The 15,600-nt window shown below is 37.2% G+C and overlaps 1 protein-coding gene across 3 annotated transcripts in view; it reads right to left on the bottom strand.

The window, feature by feature from the left end:
* Nucleotides 1–190: 190 nt before the first annotated feature.
* The window catches only part of TBC1D12 (TBC1 domain family member 12), a 48,637-nt gene continuing 33,227 nt past the window's right edge, over nt 191–15,600 (bottom strand). For all 3 annotated transcript variants that reach the window (XM_054206050.1, XM_054206048.1, XM_054206049.1), the window contains 11 exons: nt 15,093–15,208; nt 12,964–13,046; nt 11,228–11,345; nt 10,781–10,887; nt 10,035–10,115; nt 7,386–7,480; nt 6,589–6,660; nt 4,572–4,700; nt 4,143–4,252; nt 2,117–2,375; nt 191–1,894 (listed from right to left, as the gene is read on the bottom strand). In XM_054206050.1, the coding sequence (XP_054062025.1) occupies nt 1,826–1,894; nt 2,117–2,375; nt 4,143–4,252; nt 4,572–4,700; nt 6,589–6,660; nt 7,386–7,480; nt 10,035–10,115; nt 10,781–10,887; nt 11,228–11,345; nt 12,964–13,046; nt 15,093–15,184 (1,215 nt within the window). In that variant the 5' untranslated portion in view covers nt 15,185–15,208 and the 3' untranslated portion in view covers nt 191–1,825. The remainder of the gene's footprint in view (nt 1,895–2,116; nt 2,376–4,142; nt 4,253–4,571; nt 4,701–6,588; nt 6,661–7,385; nt 7,481–10,034; nt 10,116–10,780; nt 10,888–11,227; nt 11,346–12,963; nt 13,047–15,092; nt 15,209–15,600) is intronic.

Raw genomic sequence — 15,600 nt, 5'->3', positions numbered from 1 at the left:
ACCTCAAAGCCTACGGCGCCGCCCGTCACCTCAGCTCCTCCTCAGGGAGGCGAGGCAGCAGGCAAGGGAAGGGCGGGTGCTTTCTGCAGTAACCCGCTGGTTTCCGTCCGTGCACCACTACCCTTGAGGCGCTCCATCGCCCTACTTAGCAGCAAGTTACGGAGGAATCCGAAAAGAACCACAGCGCACATCTGCTATAAGTTTTATTTACACAGGAATTGTTACTAGTGGTCTTAAAGGAAGGCTTGATCCTTCTATTTACAGTTATATACAGATTTATAGTTGAAAAGTAAGAAAACTGTACAAGATAACACAAAAATATAAGACAAATTGGATCCAATTAAAGTAGTGAATACATAAGTTAAGAAAAATCTGACATTTAAATTTCAAATTGTTATGAGTAGCATATATGTAGTTTTTAAACCAGATAGCAATGTAAGGTACACCACACTAAATCTTTACCCCAATTATGTAGACTCTGCTTTTAAACACCAGACAACTGGAAGCCTCCTGCACTTAAAAATACATAATGGCAATTTTGACTTGATTTCCACAGAGGGACCAGTTACAAAAACCCACATGTAAGGAATTTATTTACATTAAATATTAGCAAAAAATGGACCAAGAGAGTGCAAGTGTTCCTCACCTGCAGTGCTATCCATTTTAAATTTCCATCCCATACAATCACAAACTGTTGTACAGCATCTTTGAGAATAGGAAGTGTTTGAAAACATCTGCTGTGACACATACAACATGACCTTATTTCTCACAGTTGAAAGATTGTTAAAGAATTAAGTATCACTAAACCGGATGGTTTTTGGATTTCAGTATTGCACGCTAATAAAAGATAGTTTCAAAAAAACCAATTCTGTGTCTCCATTATTCTGAAGTGTTAAAAGTGGCTGTTCCTTTGACACACAAAGTCTGCAAATAGCTTTGTCAGTTTCTAGTGTTCACCATTACATACAAGTATTTCTTAGCTGGAAATGGCTCAACAAAATAAAACTTCTGGTGGCAAAACCCTTTCACAGAATACCCACTCTATTTTCAATAGGCTGCACAACCAATACACCAAAACAAATGCTTACCACCACTTGCTTTGAAAGCTGTACACTCTGAAAATAACAGCCCTGATCTTACCACTCTTTAAAATTCAGATGATTTTTTGCTCTAACAGGTTTGGGCACAATACTTCCACAGTTCCTGAGTTAATTACATTTGCCCAGACTGAAGAATGAAGCTGCAACTTAAAAAAAAAAAAAAAAAAACAGAAACAAGTAAATTAGACAATATCCCTTCCCAAGTTTTAACCATCTTGCACATAAACATACCAAACAACCTTATTTGGTCCTCAATACTTTCATCAGATGGTTAATTTTGGAGGTAATATTTGTACCAAAGCATTTGGTTTGGATAGCAGTTTTGGGGCCTTAAGATTTAGCATTTCCCTCATCCCCCCCAAAAAGTGCCTTTGTGGTATTTGTAAAAAAAGTTATGCCTCAAAATTTTCTTTAAAGTACCAACAGAAGTTATTACAAATGTTTATTGCATTGAGCTGATTCTTTTAAAGTATTAAATATGAACTCCCCTGCTTCTCAGTTTCATAGGTTTTAGTATTCTGTGTGAAAACAAATCTTCCCACAACAAAAGCTAATACTGGCAAAAGGGTGAAGATTTTATCAGTTCATTACTCCACTGAGAGCTGTGTCATTTTTCCATCTCATTTTCACACTTTCTATAGTGCTTTTCCACATAGAAGAGATGTGAAAACTCCTTTGTGATAAGTGGTTTTCCACATTTTCAGTTGACCTCAACATTATAACGATTAGCTTTTCAGTGCTGGGCTATGGTTCTTGTCCCCTTCTTTGTTGTCCTTCATCAGTGAGGCAAACACCTGGAAAAGTAAATTAGCGAATATAAAAAAAGCCAGTCTTATAGAAAAGATCTATATTAACCACCACAATATTAGCATGGAGATTAATTTCTAGAATGAGACACTAGAAAGGAAGTGCCCATTGCTCAGAAGACAAACACGCAGCATAAAGCGGTCATTAAGTGCCCCATATGTGCTGACACGTCTTTTTTTGAGATATATAGATATACCCAACAAACTCACCTGTGCCCATTTTTTGTTACTATTCTGCATCTGAATAGCTGCAATACAACTAAAAAGCTTTTCTGATGTAATGTCTTCTGGAAGTTTTGTTAGAAACTGTGCTATATGAATAAAGTCCATCTGTAGGAGAATATCTTCATATAACCGAAGGATTCCTAATCCTGTCCTAAACAAAAATTCTTCTCCATCTCTACAGAAAACGTCCCAGACACGACAGGCCAGATCAAGTGGTAATGACTTGCTGTAGAGGGTAAAAATCCTACAATTGAAAAAAAAAAGGCACAGTTATAACTTTAACATATTTCAGAAAGAGGAAAATACAGCCTCCTTTAAATCTCAGTTATATTAGTTGAGAGTGAGCAGATGACAAGTTATTTTATATGTTCTTATTTTTTCCATATTTCAAAGATCTACAAGTCTCCAGTTTTTGAAGTCAGAACTCCTACTCTGAAACCCATCTCTGTTTAGCATACAGGAAATCCTCCATTTGAAAGCCACCTCCTTCAGGAAGCTCTAGCTAGAGAAGTTACAAACATCTTTACACTCAAGCAGGGTATAAGGTACAAATAAGAACTTCAGCAATAAAGATCGCAACTGTGTAACTTAACCCTTCCCATTATTTAAGCCATACAGTTTAACAGCTCTGTTCATCATTTGTTTTCTAAACTAAAGTCAGAAACTACCTCAATAGAAGGCTACATCCCACTAATGTCCTAAGGAGTAACTATATTTCCATGATACATTATGAATGTCTATTCATCTTAAAAATCATCCAGAAATCAAGACAGTTGCTGTTCTATTCTTACCAAGAAGAATCCGATTGCATTTCTTACTGTAAAGTTTGTTTTTAAAAAGCATTCATTATACATGGGCAGAGAGTTCAGTCTGCTGTCTGTACCATATTGTAGAACCCCTCCCATAAATGTGTAGTGGTTCCTTTGACAGAAAGCACAGTGTTCTCTGTTTCCCCATTATTCTTTTTGGGAAGTCGTTCAGGAACCTCAGAACACTCCTTACCGCAGACTACCATAACCTTTTCCACTCTGCCTTTGTAAGAGGAGCTGTCTGTCTCAAGGCCATCTTTGGAACGCATGCAGGAATAACAATTTCATTTCTCACAGGTAACTGGAAGCAGAATGTTCTAGTACTTTGTACAGCAGCACTGTTTCCACAATATATATACCTCTCTCAATCTGCCCAAACTCTCAGGACTGCAGCACACTCCTGCCTCACAACCCGCTCCTGCTGAGACTCACTGCTCACTGGTAAGCGGCATCTTATAGCCAAAGTTCTTCATTCCCAACTACTCAGATGACACAATGTTTTTATATTATTGAATTCTACCCAATTCAATTTACACTATTAGAAACTTCTAACCCATTAATAATCCTATATGAAGCACATCCTTATCCACACACACACTTATGAACAGACATTCCACATTTGGCAGCACTAAGCACACTTCAAGGATGCTTGCCTTACTGCCTTCAATTACAGGTACATCACGTAGTTTGGTACTCTCTGTTTTAGAACACTCATTACTTCAAAACGTTCACTGTGTTTCCAAGTTTATCCCTTCCCAAACCAGGTCCTAAATTTCATCCTCCTTCTGCTTTAAGTCTATATTCCTCTAGTCATTCTTTCTTCAGGAGCTGATTATGCTCGTTTCATCAAGTCACTTACAATCAGTCATAAGACAACTATGGTGTAGCAGCCTCCTCTCCCCTACTTATATTGCACATAGCTGACTCACCTGCAGCAACGAGAAAATGAGACACACAGGACTCCTGTGCACCTCATTTTCTATCTGAATAGATGTCACCCCTAATCCAAGCTCATAAAGTTTGAACCCTGCCAGAGGAACTCCAGTTGCACAAAACAGTTCACCATGACTTCACAAGAAAGCTGAGGTACACAAACACCTACCGAATGCTTTTTTTTTTTTTTAATGTTATAGTTCTATTGCTGAAAAACCTATAGCAAAACAGAAAGTGTTTGCTTTGTTTGCCATGTTCTCTGAACTCACCAGTCTATCAAATATATGTCTGGAGTAAGACTGTACGATTTGAAATGAAGAAACAATTTGGGAAGATTTTCTTCAAAGAATACTTCAAAGGCTGCAAAGTATTTCAGCATCTGTAGAGACAGCAAAGCACCTCATAAGCAGGCACCAAAAGAATGTTTAGTTGTAAAATAACACAAACCCCACCAAAACTGATGATGTCAACATAGCACAATGTGACTTCTTAGGATAAGTACAACTATTAAGTGTTTCTAGAGGGAAAACAAAAAATATCAGAACAGTAGCATGTATTCTATGGATTAGAATCTGGTACTCTCAATTTTGTAACCAAAGGCTAAAGTTCTCCGTTATTCAATAGCAGTCATCAATAAAACAACTATGCTTCAAGTCAGAAGAATGTTATGGTTCAAAACGAGAAAACTCTGTGCATACCATGCTGTGATCCACACGGAAAAAGGCCAGCTGGCATGGCTTGTTTAGAAGGTTAGCAAAGGCAATGAAAGCATCTGCCTCTTCCAGATTGAGAATGAGCACAGCAGCAATAAAGGACATCCCTTGTACCTTCAAGTGGGAAAAGCATCAGGCAAATATTGGTGAGTAGGTTCAGTACATCGTATATCTTTGGAAATGCAAATATTTACAGTCTGCAATATGTCAAATACCATTGCATAACATTTCCAGATGAACAGAAACAACACGGATAGTTTTCATGCATGCAGTCAATTTGCTTTCAGCAAGAAATAGAGTGTTTCTTCAGATGCCGGGTTTAGGTGTTTGATGGAATTTCTGGGAAGACTCATGATCACGAGTCCTTGGGACTTGGAATGCAAGAAAGTTAAAACCACACAGGCTGGACCCAGAGCTCCTAGGAGGCAAAACTTGGCCTTAAGTTCATTGTTAAGCTATGGGAAAAGCAGACATGGATAAAAACCTCACATATGGAACAGTTTAGACCCAGACAGATATGTTGGAATTCAGACAAAATTCTGTTTCAGAACAGTCAATACATATCTTCCCACTTGCCAAAAAGTATTTGTTCACATAGACAAAATCACTTTTAAGTGGTTAGCTACAACACAAGTTTACATTTTCCCATGATTACTCTCTCAAAAAACACTTAGCCTGCAATAAAAGTGAAGGGCATTATTCTTGCAGTTGTTAACTGACGATCCGAATACTCATTATACTAAAAATAATTTTACCAATTTCAACTGCAATGATGATTATCCTGCTGTTTCTAGGCATTTATGCTGCCTGCTTCTCATTTAAAAAAATGCACTCAGTATTTTAACCAACTAGGGAAAAAAGTACTGGTACGAATCAGCAACAGTCCAGCAGCTTACCATTTTTGTGGGATAGATGGGTGTGGAAATAAGATTACATTAAATTTACCACCATATTAACATTTAAAAAAAACCACCTGTGACCAGAAATATCCAGGGTAGCTGAAATGAGAAAGAGAAGACCTATTCGTGAAAAATTACTAATTTGCCTTTTAAAACTCCACCCTGGGAGCAAGCAGTGTCAGAACCTGCAGAGTTTGTAATCTCACTTGAAGAGTATGGGAGGGTCTCCAAAAATGAGGTCACAGGTGATGGAATTCAGGGCTAAAAACATTTGAACATGAAAAACCAATTAGATATTAATGCAGAGTCCCAAGCTTGTCTGATTTAGGAAGGAAAACACACCCTGTGCTAAATAATCCTTCATTGCACGGATCAGACTTAAAACTAAAGTTCTTTTTAGCCCAGAAGCAATTGCAGCTTGTGAAAAGTGTTCTAGCTACCCCCAGGAACAAAGAAAGAAAAAGAAGGAAAAAGCATCCGTTTGTTATTTAACTGCTTCTGTGAGCTGACACCATTCAGCAGAGATGTTAAGCTTAGTTGGTTTGTTTGCAGGTTTTTTGGCAGTTTTTTAATGGGGTTTGGTTTTGGGTTTGTTTTTGGTTTTTTTAACACAGTAATGTTTGCTGCAAACAATCTTCACTGAACTCAGATAGAGTGATTAATCTTTGGCAACAGGACACCAATGAGGAGTTTCTGGATTTTAGGATGTGCAGTAGAGAAGCAGAGTTATCACTGTGGAAATGGCAGCAGTGGGAGCAACACCAGGACAGAACAGGCTGAGTCCTCGCTGGAATTCCGCCCGCAGTTTTTTTTTCCTGTAGGTACTCTGGGTCTGTCAGAGCTATAATGCCTTGTGAACACATCTGCTTAAAACTGCAAGCCAGACAGTATACTATCCTTGACATTCAGTGCATTTTCAGCTATTTAATTATCTCTAAGAACTATCATCATTCTAACTGCTATGAAAAGAATAAGTGCCAAAGTTGAATTTTTTCTTTTTAACTGCTAGTAACATAAAGTTTAGATAACCTACTTATTTAAATACAATCTAATACATGACATCTTATTTCCCATGTTATAAACATTTTACAGCAAATACTTACATATCCCACATCCGGTCTGTAACATGTATATGCTCCTAAAACACTATGCAGGAGATCATGATAAGGACCACCCTAATAAAAGGGGAGAGAGGAGGGGGAAAAGAAAAAAAAAAGTTTTTTTTCAAAATCACTTTATAAATATAGGAAGGTAACAAGCCAGTATTTTAAGATGCAAATGAGCCAGTGAATTATTGCTTTGTTCAGATCTAGAATAGTACAAGTTTTTTTACTCGAAGCATTTCCATGTATGCTTTTGAGATGTTCAAGGAAGAGTAACAGACCAATTCAGTGGAAATCGATATATAATGGAAAGTAAGGATATCTGGTACATATCCAGGTTGGTTTTTCTTTTTCAGAGACAGTGGATGTTTTAATTCTTAGTAACACAAGTTACTGTACTGCAATAGTACATGCTATTTTCTATATGTGCGCGCATATATATTGTATAAAAATCATAAAGCCTGAAAGTGTGTACTAAAACACAAGATTTCTGTAGAAGCAGTGTGAATATTCTCAGTTTTGCATGTAATTTCGTAAACATTAACAGGAACCACACAGAATTTTTCCAGGAGAAAAAGCCTTATAGTCCATCCCTAAGTGTCCCTACTTTATTCTCATAAAAAAAAGAAAAAAAAATTACTATTTGTTGTTGTATGTAGAAAGGAGTTAATTTTACTTTTGTTGCGTTACACAAACAACTTCTAAAAACTATTCCATCTTTAGCCGTCTAGGTTTCTTTTCTTGCTTAGCTATTCAGAAGTTTAAAGTCGTCCTAACTAAAGTTACAGAAGTCTCACCTTCTGGAAAATATACAGGGATGGAAATGTGCGTGATATATCCAGCTTAATTAGCTCCAGACTGGCCTCGCGATCAGCAACAGATGCAACTGCATCTGCAAGTAAAACCAACACTTGTTAAAACTGATAGAAACAGGTTACCTGTTACTTTTGTATAACGCTCTATCCAGGCTGCAACTGGCCCTGCATTCTCTAGAATTTGAACTTTGCCCAGCCCAGTCCTCCAAACCCTGTTTTCTTTCTTATAATCTACTGTGACTTCAGTTACTGAGTCTATTCCAGAGCACAGAGTGAGAGTACTGCTCTTGATCAAAACATGATCCAGTGGGATCTCGCTTTTCAAATTTTTAATTCCTCATCAGCTCATTTCGTGGCTCATTTCAACCAGCAGCATTGAAATGTACTATGTGCACTAGAGGGGGAAAAAAAGATGAATTACATCATTATCACAAGAAGCCAGCACTTCTTCACCTGTAAAGTCAACTATTTCTCATGTCCCACTTTTACTGAAGGTAACTAAAATATACAGAGAAGCTTCACTGAAGTTTCCAGAACTGAACACACAGTTATGATCTGCACAAGTTACATTACTTCTGAGCTCTCGTTAGCTCTCATTTGACTCAGATTTTTTTATTTTTTTATTTTTTGCATCCTTAGGACTGGCATTCTCCAAATGGCAGGAAAGAAGGTAGTATTCACTCAAGAATCTCCAGAAGAAATTCAGTCGGCCCTTGAGTTATCTCTGTCCTATCCTGTACGTAAGGGTATGATGCAAATGCTTGTGATAGCGAGGAGAAAACACATGCAACACTTGGGGAAAAGGCTCTTTCAGAGGGCTTAAACCAGCCAAAAGCCATCTGGAAAGCAGAAGATCACAGAATTTGATGAACAGGCTAAACAGAACCTGCTCTGCTGAAGCCTGGAAAGCAGCATTTCCTTCCAGTCCTACTAAAACTATGATAGTTGCATTCAGGAGTGAATGGGACTGCTGCAGGCTGTGTTAGGGGAATTTGGGAGAAAAAGGGCAATTAACAACTCAGAGAACGAACATAACACAATCTAAAATAAAAAGTTCAAGAACTGCTGTGTAATCCCTCCTTTCTCTTTCAAAACGCACAGGCATTATATTGGATAATTTGGGATCATTTCATTTGGGACAGTATCTGTTTAGACTGATTCCCAAGGAAGATGAGAATCTGTGATATAGAGCACAAGAAACTCTGGATTTATACAATAAATTCACTTCGTGTACTCCAAAGAGGAGTTGCTAGGGGGTCTTTTAAACAGATCTGATAGGTAACATATCTTTTGACAAATGTCTTATCTTCAAGACACCAAAACATACTTTTCATGCTTTAATCTTTATCTGCCAAAATAAAGCGTTAAGATATTTGAACAGGAAAAACCCTCAAAACTACTCAAATATGTTAAATGAGGCTAAAATAGTTGATCTTCTGGACTTTGCTACCAAAACCAGTAATAAGCACATTGGGCTGGCTTGCTTTTCAACCAGAGATCAAAGTCTTATTACTTTAAGTTTTCTCTTATTACGACATTTCCCAGAACATCTGACAGAATCAAAATGGACCCTTCCCCATTCATTCCCATCCAGAACTACTACCTTTCCAAAATAAACAAATTACCTAAGCTTTCCCCCACACTCAGCCCACACCCCAACAACAAAAGAACGAAGTGCCACCCCATAATCCAAGGGGCATTGCAAATGTGTTTCTGAGGATGAGCATATTTACAGTCACGTACACACAGAATCTTTTATAAACAGTTTGTCTCAAGACTTCAGATGAGTCACAGAGGTAGCTTAAGGAAGACCCAAATAATTTACAGTCAAACTAGCCAGTTAATCAGGATTGGCAATGGCAAGTGCAAACAAAAAAGCAGAGTCCCAAGAGACCAACTCAAAAATGAGTTACTTCATAGCAGCTGCTATTGACAGTATGACACGAGACAGCATTTAAAAAAGTTAACAGCACAACGAGTTAACGTTTATAACAAAGATACATCCACCATTATAAACATCATTGATGCTATTTTTAACAGAAAAAACACTCACAGGAGACAGTAATACGCCAGCAATAAAACTCTGTTATATATACAAGCATGCTAACAGCCCCACTTAACAGATTTGGGAGGAAAGGCCATCTGAGCAGCCAAGGAAACCCAAGTGGGATCCGAGATGTGTAATGGTACACATTCTTCACCTCTCAGTTCCACAATCAAAAAAATAATTTTTCTTTCCCAAAATTGTGGGCGGGACACCAACATAAGAACCATCTAAGCAGATCCAAGCAGCAGCACATACTGTAATTTAGTTTCCCATTTCTTCTTTTTGTATTTCATCTAAAATTTTCATGAGAGCTTACTCCTGGTATCTAATAAAGTCAGAGGAAAACACATTCATTTGCAAATGAACTAGCACATGCAATATTTCAATGCATCTTTTATTGATATAGTAAATACTGTTCAGCCCTTCACTCACCAACTTGTTATGAGAAAGCAAACATTTAAGTAGGGAATGAGCCTGAGTTCTTTTAACAAGTATTCCTAACACTGCAATTGCAGCTGAACTTGTGAGACCTGCTGGGTTTGTAGAAGTGAATCGGAGGCTGTCTAGCACTCAGGAGATCTCACCTTCTATGTCATTCTCAGAACTTGTCTCACTGAAGCTTTTCCATCTTTCCTTAGCTCTCGACAAGAAGATTTCATAAAGTTCTGCAAGAAAGCAAAACAGAACCAACAACAAAAAAGGAAGAGGTAAGTAAGAAAAGCACCCATGCAAAACATCCAGAAAAGCACACTAAGTATTCTTGGCTTTGGTTTTGTTGCTTGGTTTGATCTTAACCACTGTGGGCAGGGGGAGAATCTATTAGATGGTTACCACCAACCACTGCAGTACCACTACATACAGTTTTATAGTGTGCACTGTATTATGCTTTCTTCTGTGGTGAACTTGCAAATTACAACAGGGAAATCATGTCTTAAATAAGTCAGATTTTTATTTTTGTGAATAGGCTGGAACACTTCCAGTTCATCAAAATCATTAGTTATGGAATAAAGCAATTCGCTTTTCCACCCCTTAAGAACGCAAAGCTACAAATTCTCAATTTTAAAAATAAAAAGATTTTTTTGGGTGGGGAGCATCATCTTAACTCTTACAAGACTAAGATGTGTTTGTAGGCAGGTTTTGAACATTGTTCCCATAATCTACGAGGCTATGATGTCTTACTGTAAAAAAAACACCTGTTCCTAAGATTGTGAAATACAGTTCTTCAAAAAGCAAATATAACCCAATTTATATTTTTTAACAAAAGTTCAAATTTTTCTTTCAAAATAACCAACTTAATTTTTGCATTAAAATATGATCTGTTAAGGCATACCCGGAGTGATATTTAATTCGTTTCCCACAGCTAGACTCCAAACCTTCCCACGTACACTTGGGGGTAATCCCTGCCACCACAGCTCTCGAACTCTTCGGGTAGCACGCCTAGGACAAGGAAGCAGGAAAAAGAGAGGAAGAGGCACATATTACACATCTTGTTTTCTGAACTCATTGGGAAGCTTACAAGCAAAGTAACTGAATTCCCAAATCAATATTCAAGCATCTCTGCTTATACTAAAGCCCCATAAAAAAAAAACCCAAAACATTAAGCTCCCAGAAAGCACATTTCATGTTGCTTTGTAATGAGCTCTCGCTATATCACAGCAACAAAAACTGACTTCTTGACAAAACAAAAAGAAAAAGGAAGATAAGGTACATGGTTCCTCCGTTTCCAGAGGAGAAACAAGCCAGCCTTGCCTCATTTACACAACAGAATTTTACTTACATGCCTTCCCAATTAGGTAGTATTTCATTGACCCAAATCACCATAGCACTAGCTATATTCTCTTCTTGCTTGAAACGCTCTCTCATTATTTTTTTCCTTTTATGTGCTTCTTTAATTTCTGTTAAGTGTAACATATTAATAATTCTGTATTAGTGTATATAAATTATTAGGTAAATAATTCAGCTATTATCGAATTATTTAGATGATGCCTGAAAGAGATCAAGGGTAAATTACAGTTGTGCATGAGCTAGCTGGTACTATTTCTGTTGATTGTAGGTGTATTTCTCAGGAATTTTTTAAATTTAAACTATCTTTAAATTATTCAAATACACAGTGATTTAGACAAGCAAAAATGTGGCTAGAAAACTCTTAGCACTCTTTTCTGCAGTACACAGAATGACTAAAAAGCAAGCACATCAGCAGCACTGTTTTTCCTGCAATGAATTTCACACCACATTCTACTAAAACCTTACTTATTACTTAGAATAACCAGCAATAATTATAGATAAAATTATTATTCAAAAGTTAAATTCTACATCCATTTTAAAATTATTCAAATTTTACTGAAAATACCACCTAGAAGGATTATGTATTTTATTTTCTGGAAAGAGGACCGAAAGATCTGAGATAAGGCAACAAGGCTGAACAAGAGAAAAAGTATTCTGCCTTCTGTTAAAAAAGGATCATTTGCAGATCATTTGCAGATCCTTTGTTTTTTAATAAGGAAGAAGGACAGAGCAGTGCTATCTTGACATCACTAAGAACCACTGTGAAATTGCAAGGCATTTTCTATTTATGGATGCATTAGACACATCAACGGAGTAAACGTGCCATCCCTGGTAAACTGATACAGCTGACCAGCTTCATTAAGTTTTTACTGAAGCCTTGTGTGCAGCAGTAGTCAATTTAATGAATACCAGGGCACACATATAAAACACTACACATGGTTGACCCTCCAAAGATAGAGTTAGAGAAAATGGACCTCAGATCACACCTTACAAGATGCACGCCACAAAAGGAAGAGTAAAATGAGTTGTCAAATGCCTTGGATTTCTTACCACATCTTTGAGAGTAAGCTGCCACAGATCCATAGAGGCTCAATCAGTTCAGAAGTTTCTATCTCTGACAACCGCCCAAGTAAAACATGCAGCACAGGTTCTTAAAATAGCTTATTCCCTGAACACTAAAAGCATGAGACTACAGAAGTTCTTTCAACAACTATTCATAGATTGACACAGTACCAGACGCTACAGATATGTTTAACTTAACAAACAGATCTAGTGGGAGTAGGAAGGTTCACACAGGTAAAGCTGGTTGGAAAAAAACCCTTAAGTTTTCACCTGCCTTCACATTGAAATTGATCTCAAATTCCTGTAAAAACCAGATCTTTAAGCAGTCTGCTTTATACTTTGGCTCTCAGTGGCAACTGCAGCAACACAGCTTGAAAAAAAGAGTCTGAGTACCCAGAAAGTTTCCAGCTGATCACATTAGACAAGTAATTTTAAAAAAAAAAAAAAAATCAAGAAGTTTCTACTTAAAAATTAAAGAAAAGGTTAAACTAACTTCTGAACCTTGATAATTGAGTTCTGTTTTCAACTGCATGCACATATGTACCAGAGAATACCCTAGATATTAAACAAGGTTGTTACTGTACCTACTAGCCTACAAACCAGGAATTACTTTATCTTTGCTGCACAGTTAAAAAGAATTATGGGGATTATTGGCAGTTAACATACCTCGCTTTTTTGCCTCTGCCACCATCTCATCATATTCTTGCCGGTGACGTAAAGCCTCCTCCACTGATTTGGCAGGAAGATTTCTGAAAACAAGTTGTTCCTGAATTCAATACATACAAATGACATTCTGAACTATTTCAAAACAGGTTTTAATTTGGCTTCTCTCTAAGGTGAGCTCTGGGGTTGTCACACTGCCAGTGTTTCAGTAACAGCAGTAGAGGACTTACTGATTCAGAACTACCAGATGTTTACAGCTTCTGTTCATTGGTCCTCTTACAGATTCCCCCAAAGCTGGGTTATTAGATTTGTTGAACATCTGGAATGATGCTCAAATGACGTTTGCGTAAAGTGACAAAAGAGAAATACTGATATTCCATATAAAGTTGTTTATTCCAATGCATTTCTGCACATGCATATTTTAATCATTAAATATACCTGCATATCAATACTCCATTTGTTTGTATGAACTCTATGATGATGTATTTTCTATAAAAGGTAAAGGTTTTTATTCATTATAGTTAGCCCTTTAAAACTCCCACAAGAGAAGATAGGTTTACCAAAGGAAGAAAGGCTAGATCCTCATTTATGTCTGAGCTAAAGCTAAGGAAGCTTGCTATAGAACCACAAGTTCACCAGCCTAAAATGGGTTTGGTTTTGGCTGCGTAATGATCCCCTAATTGCCAAACACACACTTCCTTTTGATGGAGCAGACTCATTCCAAAACAAATCAGAACACAATGTTTGTCCTTAGTGTCTTACCCAATCTCTAGTCTACTTTGGTTCAAAATAAACAGAAGACAATTTTTTCATTTTAATATGCACCAAAAAAAGTTTTCCATCTCCTCTTATACAAGGAGAAAAGATCACTTTAATAACATTTCCAATGGAAGTGAGAGTGGAATGTATTTTCAAGGATGAGATTGTGGCAACACAACTCTTAACACACACTTGGATGGCACTCCAATTTGAAACAAGTGGAAGTGTCATTTGTAGAAACAAACCTGTTTGTTTGTGAATTGTGATATTTTGAAAGTACAGAAAAGCATCAGCCAACCAGTTACCGCATATCTTACTCTCCACCATATGGTAAAAGAAATAATGCTTTTACAAAAAAAGAGTCATAGCAATCCGTACCTCCATTCAGGATATTTCTGTCTTAGCACTGAATAAGCATATATACCACTAGAGAGAATATTGAAGGAAACAGTGTGTCCTATTTTCCATTTCCTAATTGGAACCGATTAGAGCAAACATTTAAAAGTGCCATCACAAGCTTTCTCAAGGTGCAGTTGGAAAGCTTTGCTCCATTTGTTTTCCTCACAGCATGTGTTCCTACTCAGCAGGTCCTTCTCTTTCCTTCAAATTGCTGAAGACTGAAGATATATAGCTGAAAATACTGACCAATTTATTACCCATTTTTCATTACTATTCTTAGTTGTACTTAATGCAGTTTTTGGTGCATCTTCATCTGCTGTTTCCTTGCCTTCAGCTGCAGTTTTAATGAGCCGTGAAAACATAACTGGAACAGGGGCAAGGAACAGTTTCAGTGAACACTATCATCTCTGTACCAACAAAGCATTTCACTGGAGTTGGCAGATACAAAATAAGCATTCAGCATTTGCAGCAGGAAGGTTATTTCTTGTGTTTCAAAGGCAATTCTTCCCACTCCTGCTTACTTACCTAATACTTGTTCTTTTTTCACTTTTTAAAAAAACCCTCTTCTGATAAACCAAGTCCAGGCTTGCTGAAGTGACAACTGCCACTGTTAAGTCTTCCCAACTGGTATAGGAAATTGTTTCCAGAATGGGGGAAGGAGAAGGGAGTGCGCACTGAGATGGCAGTGAAGAAATTGATAAAAGTCCTCAGGAATATTCCCGATTAAGGATGCCCACAGCACAGGCAGCTGTGATATACAGTAGATAACAGACTGTTCGCCCCATCACAGTGAGAAAGAATTTCTCGTATAGACTATCATATACTTAAAGTTTCTTCTGGAGCTATTTGTTAGGCTATTATCCGGAATGGAATAATCCAATGATAATTTCACGTTAGACTTGTGAAGTTTATCTCATCAGAAGCATATCTAACAAATTCAGTCATCATCAGTTCCACAGCAGAATCATACTTACGCTGGTCGATCCTCCAGAATCAAAGCAGTAGTTGAAAGTGGTTCAAACTCAATATTTTTACGTCTTGCTGATGGGGGTGGAGGTTTATACATTCTTCCTGTCCGTGCCTCATATTCCTAAACAACATTATCAATAGAAATGAAGTTTCAACTTTCAGCTTCACTGCTCATTAGTAAGCATATTATTACTCACTGAACACTTATTTAATAACGTTAAAATATATAACATTAAATAATTTAAGACAGCAAGAAGCTAACATTACAAGCTGAAATTGTTTATAGAAAGACAGTGCAGCTTTCCAAAACTGCTAAGTAAAGATGAATGAGAAAGCAGTTTCTTGTATCAACTTAATCTTTGATTTATTCTAGTTCAATAGTACTACTGAGCATCCAAGATCAGTTAGTTAGGAAAACTGCATAATCTTCCCAAACTAATTAGTGCACAAGTAATATGTGAAGTTGACCAAAAAAAACCAAAAAAACAACCACAAAACACCACCACCAACAAA

Source organism: Rissa tridactyla, chromosome 6 (genome assembly GCF_028500815.1).
Source record: "Rissa tridactyla isolate bRisTri1 chromosome 6, bRisTri1.patW.cur.20221130, whole genome shotgun sequence".
NCBI lineage: Eukaryota > Metazoa > Chordata > Aves > Charadriiformes > Laridae > Rissa > Rissa tridactyla.
The sequence above is the reverse complement of the archived record's forward strand: the minus strand, read 5'-3'. Positions and strand labels throughout refer to the sequence as shown.